This window comes from Pipra filicauda, unplaced genomic scaffold, assembly GCF_003945595.2.
Source record: "Pipra filicauda isolate LSUMZ 115617 unplaced genomic scaffold, ASM394559v2 scaffold37_size4185640_pilon, whole genome shotgun sequence".
NCBI classification, from domain to species: domain Eukaryota; kingdom Metazoa; phylum Chordata; class Aves; order Passeriformes; family Pipridae; genus Pipra; species Pipra filicauda.
Window position 1 is genome coordinate 1,024,246 of NW_024104509.1, and position 14,531 is coordinate 1,038,776.

Sequence of the window (14,531 nt, forward strand, 5' to 3'; positions counted from 1 at the left end):
AGACTGCCACAACTGAGACAGAAAAAAAAGTGGGGTCCTCACTGTTTAGAGAACCATCTTCCATGTCTAAGTAGTGCTTGTTAGAAACAGGAAGTGAACACAGGGCATACACATCTGCAGGGAGGAAGGGGTGAGGATGCATGAAACAAACAAACAAGAAAGCCTAGGAATCTGCTTAGGATCATATTAAAAAGAACAGAAAAGATACACTGGTGCCAGCATAGATGAAAAACTGGGGTAGTCCAGGAACAAACATGAACTGCACTAACCAGTGTCTGGAGTGGAAGGAACAAACAGAATTTCTTTACAGAAAATCAGAACTAAAAATATTCTCACAGAAGATGAACGTGAACACAACTTCACTGGCACAGTTTAAAGCTGCAATCTTCTACTTCTTACCAATTTTACTTCTGCAATACCAGCATGCCTTCACCTGTAGAAAGCTTGTTTGTGGCCCCAGAAACTTGCAGTAAGAAGAGGCTTTGAGATGAGAAATGGAAGTTTAAAATTCATACTGAAATCAGACTTGGAACTGTTCAGTTGTTTCTCTCCCCTTAGAGCTGATGATTGTAGTGTAACTCCCCATATTCCCATGCTTACATCTTCCTAGCTAACAGAAACATTTCTTTGTCTACTGAAGAAACCCAACCTACCATTTACACTGAATTTAAGCCTACTGCTAACGTCTGAGGCACGTGACTCAATGCAAGTCTTCTGCTCCTGTGAATGCTGTCACAGCTCCTACTTTACCTTAGAACTGAGGTGAACTTGTGATTGAATTTCAGTATTTATGTCCAGAATCCTATTTTGAACTCTGACAGCTACTAGTGGGAGCAAAGTCAATGAACCTGCTTTAAGGCAGCAACTCTTAATGTTACATAAGTTATGTTTCCTCCTGCCTGCTTGCCTCTCAATTGGAATAATTTAAAACTACAACTTCCTTGGTACAAAGACTAGCTTTCTCCATAAAATATAAATGTTGTGTCAACTCTAGGTCATGATCAACAAACCTTACTCTATCTGGTAAATATGAAAGTAAGTAAGTTTTCTTTAAATATTAAAACACCAGTTTCATATCCCCAAAAGCTGTTGCTGCACAGTATATGGGGCTCTAATCAAAAAGACCTAATCAAACAGCAAGCACTGTTCAATGAGACAGCGCTCAACCAGCACACAACTAGCAGAAGCCAATACAGCTTGTCAAATTCAAAGGACTCCATAAGTAACTTTTGTAAATAGGATTAATATCCAAAGTGATATGAACTGTGCAAAGAATAATGTAGTTTAAGATATAAAAAAATCTTTTGAAAGACGGAAGGGAAATCCTACTCTTGCATAATGTCGACAGAGAAGTATGTTTCTACAATTTTCAACACCCACTCAACTCCTTTCTAGTTTTAATAGGCTAAATAAAAAATATAGCTAGAAAATAATAATAATACAGAACCACAAGAGAAAAGAAAAGCTAGACATGCTTGTTAAAAAAAAAGCCTTTATAAACAATTGTGACCCCTTACTTAAAGACTAACCACAGACCCTGAAAGACTAGTTCAAGTGCTGACAAACATATCCCGTGACTGTCTAACATACATTGATGTCAAAACCATTTTTCTGCAACTGAAATCCTAATGTTCTCTGCACACAACAGGATTTATAGAAGAGCCATCTATCACATAAAATGGTCTCATATACTGATGGAAATGACAGTGCTATAGCTTGTTGATTTTCCCCTTCACACATTTTTAAAGCATGGTCCAACTGTAATGTCCAAAATCCCTGATTAGAGCAGTGAAGACTGTTTTAAAAAGCATGAATATTTATTTCATTAAATATTATCACTTCTCTGGCATCTGACATATTTACTTCCCTCTCTACCTAGCCTACACTTTTTATTTCCTGAACATACAGGAAAGGACTATAGCAACCAATGGCTTGTTTTCTCTTCTATCTAATCTGAACTGTGTAAATTCAGCACGGCAAGTAGACTTGCTGTTCCCTTACACAGCTTATAGACTGGATACCTGATAATAACCAGTGAAGAAAAATTAACACAGCTTGACCAAATGCACCAAGATATTCCAGACATTCCAGCAACTGCAATCTAAATGCCACCAAAAGAGACAGCATTACACTGCTGTATAAAGTATTTCACCACATACAGCTTCTATATTTATGTCTCTAACATTTATAATCCTAAGAAATTAAATGACAATCTCACAGGCGAAACTGGTATCATGGACAGAAGAAAGTCAGACATACAAGTACAGAGATATTTTGAAGTATGCTAGAAGGCAATCCATTCCTGAAAATTACTTGTAAAAAATTTAACACAACAGACTCCATAAAATTTTCTCTCCTCAAAAATTAGAGATTTGGCAAAATTAATCTTATTACTTTAATCAGCTCTGAAAGCCACTACCAAGACAGTCTTATTCTTTCTCTTCCTCTTCCTTCTTCCACCCATTTCCTCTTTCTGTGTCAAGCACTCATACTGCAGACATTAAAATGACCTTATGCAAAAAGTCAGAGCAGCGATCCAGCTTGTCATGCCACTAAATGGAATGGAAAGGGATGGTGGGAGTAGGGTACCTGTCCTTTCGACTACAGTCTGCATTTTATCAGATCAAGCATACCACAAAACTGCACCCTACCAAACTAGTGAGAGACATCTATATTAGACATATCTAAGTCAGTATGAGGCAGGTTAGGTAGGGTGAGGCCTTTAACTCCTTAAGAATCTTATTGCAAAATAGAAGACTCCATTAACAACTTCACTGGAAAAACCTACTCTTCAGGTACATTCAGCTGTTAAGAGCAACACCACATCCTGTTAGAGGCCTGCAGGTTTCCTCAGTCCTGATTGTCTTCAGTAAGGGTTCACAACAGCAACACTTTTCTTACTGTTTTCTTCAATTGAAGCAAGCTCTTTTCAAAGAGGCTCAGCAAACTGCAGGGCGGAGGAAGTTCTTCCAAGGATGAAACTCTACATTCAGAGAGCTTTAGCAGATTTTTCTTCTGTAGGCAGGTTGAGATTGATGGTTTAAATGGTCTAAACTGGGTTTGCACTTACTTGCGTTTAAATTAAAAACTTGTTTTATGAGCTATCTAGTTAAAATACTTAATTAGGTTATGTATTTAATTAATTTTTTTACATCAGTACTTCAAATAGTATTCCAAATACAAAAAAAATATTGAAGTTCAGATATATTTAGGGATCAGATAGTCCTGCTTTGGGAGACACCAACTAGTCTTGTCTATCGAACTACATTCATGGTGATTTTCTTAACTTCTAAGTAAGAATTCAAACTTTTACATTGGGAGACAATACACAAACGTGATAAACAGCCATGGCATTTTCTAGACCAATTCCTTATTTAAAAAAAGGAAACCCTGAAAATAATGGTTTAAGTTTTGGCAAAAGAATGTATGTTCACTGAAAAAACGCCACTTCTAATCCAGGATTTAAAACTGTGCAACTTCCAATGGCTTTTCATATATTTTTAGGAAAAAACTGTGGCTGTTATTGATTTTTTAAAAACTAACTTTGCACTGATTTTTTCGGAAAAAATACAGGAGCAAAAATGTACGTATCGATGACTACATGCACTAGCAAATTGAGAGTTTGGCTGCTGGGAGTCCTATAAGGGAATGCAGTGGATGCCACGTTAGAAGAGGAAGAATGTTGCGTGGGACTGTATTATAAAACTGCTTTTATTCATTAATATATTGCTAACCCATGCAACCACAAGGTAAACCTCAGAGCATTTCAATGCTATTTCTTTAAAGGGTAAAGGGTTCCCTGCGCGTTTCAGCCTACGCAAGCACCTCCTCGGCGGCCGCTGCAGGCCGGACACGCCGCGCCGCCCAGTGCCACGGGCACGGCGGCTCCGGGCAGGGCCGCGCCGCAGCGGAAGAAGGCCGGGGCGGGAGGGCTGTGCATCGACAGGGATGTCCCCGGGCGACGGCTCTGGCCCGGCGGCACTCACGAACATTCTCCCGAGCTACAGCAACCACGGGATCCCGCCCAGACACGACGCCCGAGGGCAGATCCACGGCCCCTTCCAGCCACGGGAGCGGCTACCTTCCTTCCCGACACCAAGAGAGCGGTGCGCAGGTTCATGGCGGGAGGGCGCGGACAGGAAGAGAAGGGCGGCTCTGCCCCGCTTCCACCCACGCCCGAGTTCTCTGTTTGAGGGCCCATACCCGACTCCCAAATCATCCACGTGTCAGCAGGCAGCGGGCTCCGTCGCGCCCTGCACGGGGACGGGGGGTCAGGCCGCTGCGTCCTTCCCTCACCTGGCTTGGCCGGTTTAGGTGGAGGCTTGGACATGGCTGGAGCCGACCCTAGCGCGGACGGGGGAGCGGCGGGCCGGCGATCGGCTGCCTGCAGGTGGGCACTCGGTGCGGGGCGGCGGCGCAAAACCCCTCCGGGCTCCCGGGAGCGGCGCGCCGCGGCGACAGCAGCGCAGAGTGGGTGGATCGCTCCGCCCCGGCGGCCGCAGGCGCGTCACCAGCCCCGGGCGGGACGCAACCAATCGGCACGGGCGCTGAGGGTGAGGCCCCGCCCCTCCCCTCCGCTGAAGAGGCGGGCAAAGGGGGCACACGGCAGGGGTGCGTCGGGGAGGTTTGAGGTGTCCGGTCCGGCGTCTGCGGGGGGCCCGATCCCGATCCCGATCCCGATCCCGATCCCGATCCCGATCCCGATCCCGATCCCGATCCCGATCCCAGGCGTGTGGCTGGAGCGCGGTGCGCGCAGAACCGCCCCTTCTCGGATGTACGCGCGCCTTGGGCAGCTCCGTAATAGGACGTAAGAGGTGGGCTCTCCGCTCTGGACACCCTCCCAGCGTGGTTAAAGTTCAGTGCGAACCGCAGAGACTGAAGTGTTGCAGCTGCTGGGAGAGGTGCGGCCGTCTGTGGCGACCGGCGCGCGGACCCCCGAGCCCCTCCGCCGATCCCGGTGTGTGGGCTTGATGCCTGGGAGAGACGCTCCCTGTCCGGCTCTGGTGGTGCCTAGAAGGAAACACGCTTCAGTCCCCGTGCCCGCGAGTTTTGACCCGGTATGCTCTTAAAAATGGGGTGACGGCAATGCTGTGCTAGCGTTGTCATGGGTTTTAGTTCTATTTAGAGATGCTAAACTCAAGCCCAGATAAAGTGGCGTAGGGTTTCTGTGTTGCAACATTGATTAAAAATTTGCCTTTGCAATTTGTGTTATACATTACTCAGAGGTCAGAGGAGTTGATGGGTTTTTTTGTGCTAGTGTTTTTTGCCTTAGACTGGGATTAATTTACATATAAACAATGACATAAATTAAAGTCCAAAGCTCAACACGTGTGTCCAGTTACTATTAAGTTTGTTACATAGCATGCTTTGTGGGACAAAGGGTAATCCTCTGCAACACAAACCTTACTGATGATTTTTAGAAAAAAGCATTCTTGTTTTGGTTTTTGTGGCCTGAGTATCATCACTTCCTGAGAACAGATCATCTGTTTGCACTCTTTGCACTCATAGCTAATACCATAAGTATGCAATCGTCTTTGAACTTGAGAATTACAATATGCTGAGAAAACCCATGTGTACTAACTTAAAAAAACTTCCCAATGCAAGTAGATGTGCAGCACCATTACAAAGCAGTTGCTATCATATGGGTGATGGCTTGACTAGTCGGTATGTCTTTTGTTATTGGGTTTTTTTCAACATAATAATACATAAAAAAGAACCATGCCAGGATCACATCACAGACCTGTGAAACAGTTGAACATCCAGTCATTGCACCAAATGCAAAAGGATGTTATTAATTCAGACTCTGTATATGCCTAAAACTTACTATTCACAGAAATAGCGTGATATTACTTTCATACTGATGCCCTGTAACAGTCTTTTTTTTAGTGTAGTAGAGATACTTCTTTGTTGGGGTAGGTGAGACAGTTTTGCCTGCTCCATCCCTTCAGGTCTTAGGTGTCATAGACCTTACCTCCTTAAGTCTGACCTAGGAAGACAGAGAAGTTGAAAAAAAGGGTGTTTGCCTGTAGTTAAACAGTTATAAATTGATGTCTGCTCATGGAAAGCAATGTCTAACAAATGTTAAACTGGTCTGATGAACCATAGACTAGTGATGCTGCCAAGACAAGCAGCCCTGTTGCTGCCAAGAGAACAACCTGTCCTGCTACGTCATACCTTTGCAGACATGGGAAACTGGATGGCGTACTGGAGGGAATTTGTTCAGCTGAAGACAAACATTCTTCCCCACACTTTTCACAGAACTGTTTTTCATCTGCGGTCCTTTTCTAGTATAGTTCTCTAAGTACTCTGCAAACACCCGTTCCAGAAGAAAGTTCAGGGGAAGGAGTCAGGGCAAGACAGGATTGTGTCTTCTGGCAGCACTGACCACTGAAGGTGTTCAGCCAGCCAGAGCCTTAGGGTTGGTCTCTTGGCAGTAATGGGGGTATGGATGGCTAAATTAACCTTTATAGTTTCACTCTGATCTTTTCTGGAGAAAACCAAGTGCTACCTAGTCCTTCTCAGTGCTAAGTCAGCTAGGATGGCTTAAACAGCCTTTACACTAGTTTTAATGCCTTCAGATTAATCTGTACGAGAGGAAGAGTCTGTGTGTGGTCTGTGCTGTTAGTCCCCACAAAAAGGGGAATTACACATTGAATATTACACTGCTGAGACTAGATTCATAGAAGAATCTTTGAAGATACTCTTTGTTATAACTCTTCATGAACTTTTAAAAACATCTTTCTTCTCAGGATGTCACTTGTTTTTTTTAATGACTTTGTTTGTTTTACCACCACAGCCTCTGTTTACCTAGTCTTTTTTATACTGTTAGTCCTTGAGCTAGTGACTGTGCTTTTCTTTAAGAACTTGGATGATATTAATATTTTTAGAACTGGGTCTCTCAAAGTTCTTTTCAAATGATTAAAATACGATCGAAGGTAAAGTAAATTTAAATTTACAATGTGGCATATAAATGGCAGGTTTTTTGGTAGCATTAGAACAAACAATTGAGATTCTGACTGTACTTTGCAAAAAGAAAAATAATGGACAAGAGGACAGAAAATAAATCTTCTCTATAATTAGTATTTCTTAATATGACAGCTGCTTTCCTAGTTGCTGAGTTAAGAGTTTTTCACTGTTTTCTGTTCTTGACAGAAAAAAGGAAGAGCTGAATATGAAAGTATTGGTTATTGGCCTTGGAGGGTAAGTATGACAAAATTAAATTTCCTCTACAGCTTAAGACTGGTCTTCCTTCCAGAACGAAGTGATATGATTTCTATTTCTGAATATAAATTTTTTTGAAACTGGATTACAAATACAAGATATAACTGTATGATTTTAAAGCATGTAATTCTTAGCAAATTGTTCTGTCTCTGTTGGAGGTCTCAGGTACAGGTGTCTCTAGCCTCTTTCTTGGCACTGCTAGATTTACTGTCTGAAAGCTGTTGGAATATGCCAAAAAATTTCTATAGGTAGAGAGTATTTAATGTGAATAAACTTTTGGGGAGGGGGTTGTATTGTTTCTTTGCATATAACTATGTAGAAATGTATGTGTGAGCTTTTACATATGTTTAAAAGATTGATTTTTGTCTCGATGAAGTTTTTACAATGTTTTCTAACAGCGTAACAAATGGGGGGAAAACAACGCTAGCAGAAAAGCTTAAGAAAATGCTTCCCAACTGTGATATAATCTCTCAAGATGACTTCTTTAAGGTAACAGTGTTGATGAAAAGACCTGATAAGGCTTGAGTAGATTTTAGTATCTACTAAATTTTCGGTTCTCTTGATGAGCTTTTAAAATTGATGCTACTTAAAATAATGTTAACTTCATGAGAAGGAGAAATAAAATTTCAATTACTGGGGTAATTGAAGTCTTAATGGCCAAACCACTGAGTAAACTCAGCAAAAAGAAGCTTACTGTCTTCTTTGCTACCCTTTTAAAATAAGGAGTGCATGTATGTCGGATGCATTTTTCAAGATCCCTTGTGCTAATGAATTTAGTAGTTCTGTGTTAAGCAATAAGTAGTTCTTTATCTCCAAAATCAAAACAGAAAAGCAGCTTGTGTATTGATGCTGGAGGTCTTTGTTAAGGAGGATGAAGGAGCTCTTATTTCTTAAGTAAAGCTCTAATGAACTTAAGTCATATGCTTTGGAGTATCTGTTGTTCTAGATTAAATAAAGTTTTTGTACTTTAACAGTTGTATACAGCAGTTTAATGGTGAAGATAAATTATATTAATTGGGGTAAAAAAGTGTATAATCCTGTGTTTATTAGTGAAGTGTATATATCTGTGACAGTGATCATAAAAGCAGCCTTGAAAAAATTCAATTTTTTTCCCCTTCAGCCGGAGTCTGAAGTAGAAACAGATGAACGTGGATTTAAGCTATATGATGGTCAGTAACTTTGATGCATTGCTTTTGAACATTGTACTGAAATTCTGTTGTGCTGAGCTTCCAACACTTCTTCCCCTACATCCCCTGCCCTTCTTCCCCTCTAAGCAAGGCACTAAACAAAAGGTTGTTTCAGAGAACTCCTTTGCTCAGTTTCCTTCAGCTCACTGAGAAAACTTGCTTAACTAGTAAATAGCTCAATCTCTCCTTTAGCTTAATCTTTCCTTTTCTCTTTTTAATCTTTTCCTCTGCTTCTTCACTTGTATCTAGTGCAATAGCAAATGGTACGGGTCAAAGTCTTAGCTTGCAGCACTGGCGTAAGTTTAACCTCATCACTTTCTATGTAATGGATTTATTTTCACTTTGACAAGGAACTCATGGGATGTCACTGAGTTTTTCAACTCAGTCAAAAATGGCATCTTAACCTGACACCTTTTTTCATTTCAGATCTCACATAAAGAACAAATGTTTTTAAGTTCACAATTAATGCTGGTTCAATGTGTCAATTTAGTCTTATAAACTTGTAGATCCAGATCTGCTTTAGGCCAGTGCTTTGATTCAGGTTATATCTAGTTGTGAACGGTTGCTTAGTGGCTAAATTCTGTTGATACTTGGTGATCACAAAATACATTACCCAAGACATTGGTCAGACCCTTCAATTGTATCTGAAAAATGATGCTTATGAGCTATGCAGACTTTGGCTCAACTTGTAGGCTTCATGAAAGTGGAATGTGGAACTGGAGAGATAAATTTGACCTTCTGGCTCAAATATCCAGATTTAATGCTGCTCTTAAAAGCTTTTTGAAAATGTGTTTGCTTTTATGTCTTTCGGTACTTAATATATTCTTGTGTATCTACAGACAAAACCAGGTGTTACATTGTGCTGTTTTTCTTTGTGTGCTGTGCTCCTTTAAAACCACTTGTGCCCACCTTCCATATACCTGAACCTCATAAAAACCTGAAACAAAAAATGTTGAGCATCCAATCCATCTATGACAAATGACACAAGGGTGGAGGTCTCAGGGTAAGTAAGTTTTTACGAGTTTTGTGGAAGAGGAGAACAGTCCCTGCAGTTTCTGTTATGAAGCAAAAAGCTGTGAAGTGAGTTCACACAATTTTGAGTGCCATGAAGTTCAGAGAAACTACACCCAGCAGAAATACCCCAATCCTCGTGCAAGCTTTGGTTTCAGAAAATCAGCAATTGCAAACCTAGGACTACTAATATGCATGAACTGAACTTCCTTTAAGCTTGTATATGGATTATTTGATTCTTACTGATTAACTGAAGGGTACTTAAGGGTTCTTTTTTTTTTCTTTTATTCTCTGTGTTTAAGGGATTTCTAACTTTCTGTTTTCATCTAGCGCTTGATGCCCTCTATATGGATGAAATGGTGACAAAGATTCACAACTGGATAAAAAGCCCAGCAAGCTCAGGGGTTGTGACAGAAGAGCCACAGAGTGCATGTGACAATCAGAAAAATGTTTATATTTTGATTGTTGAAGGCTTTCTGCTTTACAATTATGAGTAAGCAGTAATATGTAACCTGGTGTATTAAAACTGCCCTAAAATGGAGGAGGGAACTAAATATGTTATTATCTTAGGCCACTTAATGAACTTTGGAATAGAAGATATTTTTTGACCCTTCCTTATGAAGAGTGCAAAAGGAGAAGGAGGTAAGATTATTCAGTTGTTGTTTAACGAGGATCACTGTACCCTCTGAACTGTAGCAGTCCTTTTGTACTAGCTTTTCTTCGGTGCTTGCCAAATGTAAGCTATTAAGATCATCTGTCATCTGTTTTAGATTTGTTTGTTTTGGTTTTTATTTTAGAGCACAGGGATATCAAAGTGCTTTACAAACACTAAATGCTTTACAAATGCTATACAAACACTAAAAAGAGAATTTTTTGTCCTGATAAACTATTTCAATTACTGGTTGTGTATTTGAGTTAAACCATGTTTAAAACGAGAAGCAGTTAAAAAAATATGAAGCAGTCTTATTCTTGGTTGAATACAGTTACATGATGATAAATAATGATGTTCATGTGTGGTTTTAGTGTATGGTTTGTTTAGACTGTATACTAGTTGTACTGTTTATCTGATTTAGATTATTGAGCCAGACTTTTCTCCAAATTAGGAGCAGTACTCTATGTTTGGAGCAATACATGTGCATGAAGTCAGAATCTACTGGCTGAGTGAAGAAATTCTCTATTCAGCTGGCTTTGGCTTCTCACTAGACTCACCTTTAAAGGAGTTTAGTGTCCAGAATGGAAGTGACTAGACTCAACAACCAGTAATTTAAAGCTTGAGAAATCTATATACCTAATTAAAAAAAAAAAAAAATAGTAACAGTTTCAATACAGTGTAATTTATATGTAATACCTTTTTAAATTAAAAAAACCCAACCTTTTACCTTATCTTCTTAAATGTGGTTTGATAGGCAGAAATAGGTAAGATAGCAAAAATTCGTATCACAGATTGAATTAAAAAAAAGGAACCTCCTTTGCTCCAACAGTTATGCAAACTGCCAGCCCTTATGTTTTTTATTTTGAATAAAAGATGTTATTAAACCAGCTGACAGTAGGGGAACATGTAAAACTTGTATGGAAAAGCAGATATATTTTTGTGTAGCACCAGAGTCTATGAGCCAGCAGATACACCGGGGTACTTCGATGGACACGTGTGGCCTATGTATCTGAAATATAAAAATGAATTGGAAGAGAATGCAAGTATGCAAGTTGGTATGGTATCCTTAATTTTAAACTTATAAAATGCTTAAGTGTGGCACTTGTGCAGTTTTCATTGAGATGCGGGGTTTTATAAATGGAACAAAATTTTCCTGAGATGTTTTTGTAGCAGTTAGTAGATTTTAACTATTTTGTTGGTTTATTTTGCAAGTCTATTGGAGTTTTGGTTTTGCTTTTTAATAATGAAAATTATGACATTAAAAAATAGAAATGTTCTAATCACTAAATAAGTCCACTTAACAAGATAGCTTGTTAGAGACAACACAGGTATGTGTAAATAGGAAGCTTCTGAGATGACAGCTGACGCACTGGCAGAATTCTTCAGAATCAAATTGATATCCTGATTGAAGTCCTGTAATAAACTTAAGATACTTTCTAGGTGCTGACTATACACAGTATAGTCACCAGTTTTGCATGAGAAGTATCAAAGCTGGGCCAGCTGATAGGGCACTGCCATGAGCTTGTGTCATGTTCACACTTGTACAGCTTTTGGACTGCCTCCTTCTGGAGGGGGGACTAGAGGGAAGGGAAGCTGGGTGGCTGCTTCATCCACACACTGCTTCTCACTGTGGAGTGAGAATGGAACTGTGCTGTTCCCTGACTTGTTCAAACACTGATGCCGAGGAACCTGAAGTCTTCCACTGCACAGAAACCTTTCTGCTGAATTACCCCATTGGTCTGCTGTCCTAACATTATTACTGTTACCCTTATGGAGACTTCTATACCACAAAAAATTCCACATGAATTATTAACTAGAATACTTTTCCATTATGTTATTTTTTAACATGTAAAATGAATTTGTGAAAAAAGAAAAGAGGAGATGCTGTTCTTGGTTTTTATTTTTTCATCTTTTCTGATGGCATCTATAGGAATCCTGAAGACTTTGACAATTAGTATTACAGATAGTTGGCACAAAACTCATGAAAACTTTTTCTTTCATCTTCCTCAGTTTATTTGGATGGAACAAAATCCCAAGAGGAGCTTTTATCCTATGTGTATAGTGATATAATGCAGGAATTAAACAAGCTGAGGGAAGAAAGTAAGTAATGTTGCTGGAAATTGAATCTGCATGTCCCATTCCATGTTAACAAGAAGCTAACCTTTTATGTGAAAATACTACAAGGATTGTATATATTATGTCTCTTTATGTATTACAGTCCCATGTGTGCCCATTACTCCGAGTCAATCTAAATTATAATTGAGTTCCTTGAAATGGGATGTTCTAAAATAACAGTTGAATCCACAATTACCTAATGATAAAATAACAATAAGATAGGGGGAACAGAAGGAATATGGGGTAAAACACCAATGAAAACAAATGTGTTGATAGTATTAGTTTCTAATGTACAGTGATGTCACTTGCAAACACTACAAGTTAAATGTGTACTTTTTATTTATTTTAGATCAGCAGGTCACAGCATGATAATGTAGAAAGCCTGGGTTCCATTTCATATGAATTGAAAACCCCAAGACTGTCATATTTGGCAAGCCACCCAACTGAGCAAATGTTATGTGCACGACCATAATACCAGTCCATACAACACAAGTGTTTTTGTAGTAACTATTAACTCTGTAAGTCTCAGATATTGTTTAGTAGGATCAACAGTGCATTCTTTAGAATTCCTTTAATCAGTCATGCTTTGGCTTTAAATCTCATTGATTGGGAACATTTTAAAGAACATAAAGATTTTTATCTACATAACTAAACTATAAAGATGCAGTTCTGTTGGATTAATAAGCATATTTGAACATGGATGTTTGCAGTGTGAAATGATCATATAGGAATGACAGTGATTGCCTCTAATATTTTTAGGAGCTTATAATCACTGACATATCCATGGTTAGAAGAACTAACTGTGTAATTTAAGATTGATTAAGTTGTTATGCTGCCTTTTCAGTAACGGTATACATCATAGCTGAACTTAGACTTGCTAAATACCTCTCTGGTGTTTGCAAAGCAATTTCTATGTTGTGTATTGTTTGGGGCAGTTGGGAATGGGTATTAAAAATATTAAAACAAACCTGAAGAGAAGTCAGATTATTGGAAAAAGATGGGGGAATACGATGTCGTAGAGAATACAGATGCATCATTAACAAAATATAATGCATATATTGTGCAGATTGATGATTGGGTTGGCACAGACTACTAGACAATAAATGCATGTTTCAGGGGGGAGGAAGGAAGAAGGAATTCACACTAGTATTCATAACTCAAGTTGAAACTGAAATAATTAAAATGTTCAGAAAGCAGATATGCTAAACAAATGTGAAAGCTTTGTTATAGAATTTGTGTACATACATTTAGGTAAATTAGGAAATTGGGTAGTTGGGTCATATATTGTTGCTGAGTAATTTCTTAACTCTTATATTTGCTATACAATATCTTACTTTTTTATCAGTTGGAATAAAAATAAAGCTACAGACATGAAAAGCAAAGGATGGACTATGTTACTGTATGACAGCTGAACTGATCAGTGATTAAAATGTAATGCTTTATTGTAACAGTATTGAGTCAATATATAAGAAAAAGGTGTTATCAGGTTAGAGCTGTGTTTAGGTGCATTTAAGACGAAGTGCTTCCAAATATAATTTTGTATTATTATTATTTTGTACTAAAAATATTTCATGTTGCATTTGCTCATATGCTGTGATGGACTGTCTAACTTTAAACTGTATTTTTATTTTTATTTCCCTTTGGAAAGGATATAACTAGGAGAGCTTAGCTAAGACCTGGATGGTTGTGTGGGGCTGTCCTTGGCTAGCCACCAGGTGCTCCCTAAGCTGCTCTATTGCTTCCCTTCCTCAACTAGACAAGGGAAAAAAAATACAATTAATAGCTCGTGAGTCAAGATAAGGACAGGAAGATTGCTCAGCAATTAGAGTCACAGGCACAACAAATTTGGCTTGGGGAAATTATTTTATTTTATTGCCAATCAAATCAGAGTAGGATAATAAGAAATAGGAACAAATCTTAAAACACCTTCCCCCTGCCCCTCCCTTCTTCCTGGGCTTGACTTCCCTCGTGAGTTCTCTACTTCCTCTCTCCCAGCAGTGCAGGGGGATGGGGAATGGGGGTTGTGGTCTGCTCGTGGAGTATTGTCTCTACCACTGCTTCCTCCTTGCAGTCTTCTGCTGCTCCAAAGTGGGGTCCTACCCACCAGAGCAGTCTTCCACATCCACCTGCTCCAGCATGCTTATTCAGAGGAAGTAATGAACAATGGTATCACCCAAGTTTGCAGATCATATGAAGCTTTCTGAAGTAGTCCAGCATTGGTGCAGTGGCAAGGAGTTCAGTTGTGTGAGATCCTCCTCTAGGCAAAAGTGATAGATGAGCTCCAGTACAGATCAAAGCATTTGTGGTATAAATCATTATCAGAATATACATGGCACTGAACTTGT

General features: G+C 39.4%; 2 protein-coding genes across 3 annotated transcripts in view; one reads left to right on the forward strand and one right to left on the reverse strand.

The window, feature by feature from the left end:
* OSTF1 (osteoclast stimulating factor 1) overlaps window positions 1–4,487 on the reverse strand; it is a 27,249-nt gene extending 22,762 nt beyond the window's left edge. The window contains exon 1 of the mRNA XM_027729008.2: window positions 4,297–4,487. Within this exon, the coding sequence (XP_027584809.1) occupies window positions 4,297–4,330 (34 nt within the window). The 5' untranslated portion in view covers window positions 4,331–4,487. The remainder of the gene's footprint in view (window positions 1–4,296) is intronic.
* On the forward strand, window positions 4,111–13,737 carry NMRK1 (nicotinamide riboside kinase 1). Of its 2 annotated transcripts, XM_039384825.1 has the most exons (9): window positions 4,111–5,057; window positions 7,153–7,200; window positions 7,620–7,710; window positions 8,342–8,390; window positions 9,750–9,912; window positions 9,990–10,061; window positions 11,017–11,126; window positions 12,082–12,171; window positions 12,536–13,737. In XM_039384825.1, exons 2-9 carry the CDS (start codon window positions 7,172–7,174, stop codon window positions 12,553–12,555), a joined length of 624 nt encoding a protein of 207 aa, XP_039240759.1. In that variant the 5' UTR covers window positions 4,111–5,057; window positions 7,153–7,171; the 3' UTR covers window positions 12,556–13,737. The 2 variants fall into 2 exon arrangements, with proteins under 2 accessions (XP_039240759.1, XP_039240758.1); XM_039384824.1 differs by lacking the exons at window positions 4,111–5,057; window positions 7,153–7,200 and having other exon boundaries at window positions 7,621–8,390.
* The last annotated feature ends 794 nt before the right edge of the window (window positions 13,738–14,531 follow it).

Excerpts from the sequence above, each read along its gene's own strand:
- NMRK1 (XM_039384824.1), top strand. The coding sequence starts at position 8,213 with ATGGTGAAGATAAATTATATTAATTGGGGTAAAAAAGTGTATAATCCT. Across the intron at positions 8,391-9,749 it reads TGGATTTAAGCTATATGATG|CGCTTGATGCCCTCTATATG; the intron begins GTCAGTAACTTT and ends GTTTTCATCTAG. Across the intron at positions 9,913-9,989 it reads TTTCTGCTTTACAATTATGA|GCCACTTAATGAACTTTGGA; the intron begins GTAAGCAGTAAT and ends TTATTATCTTAG.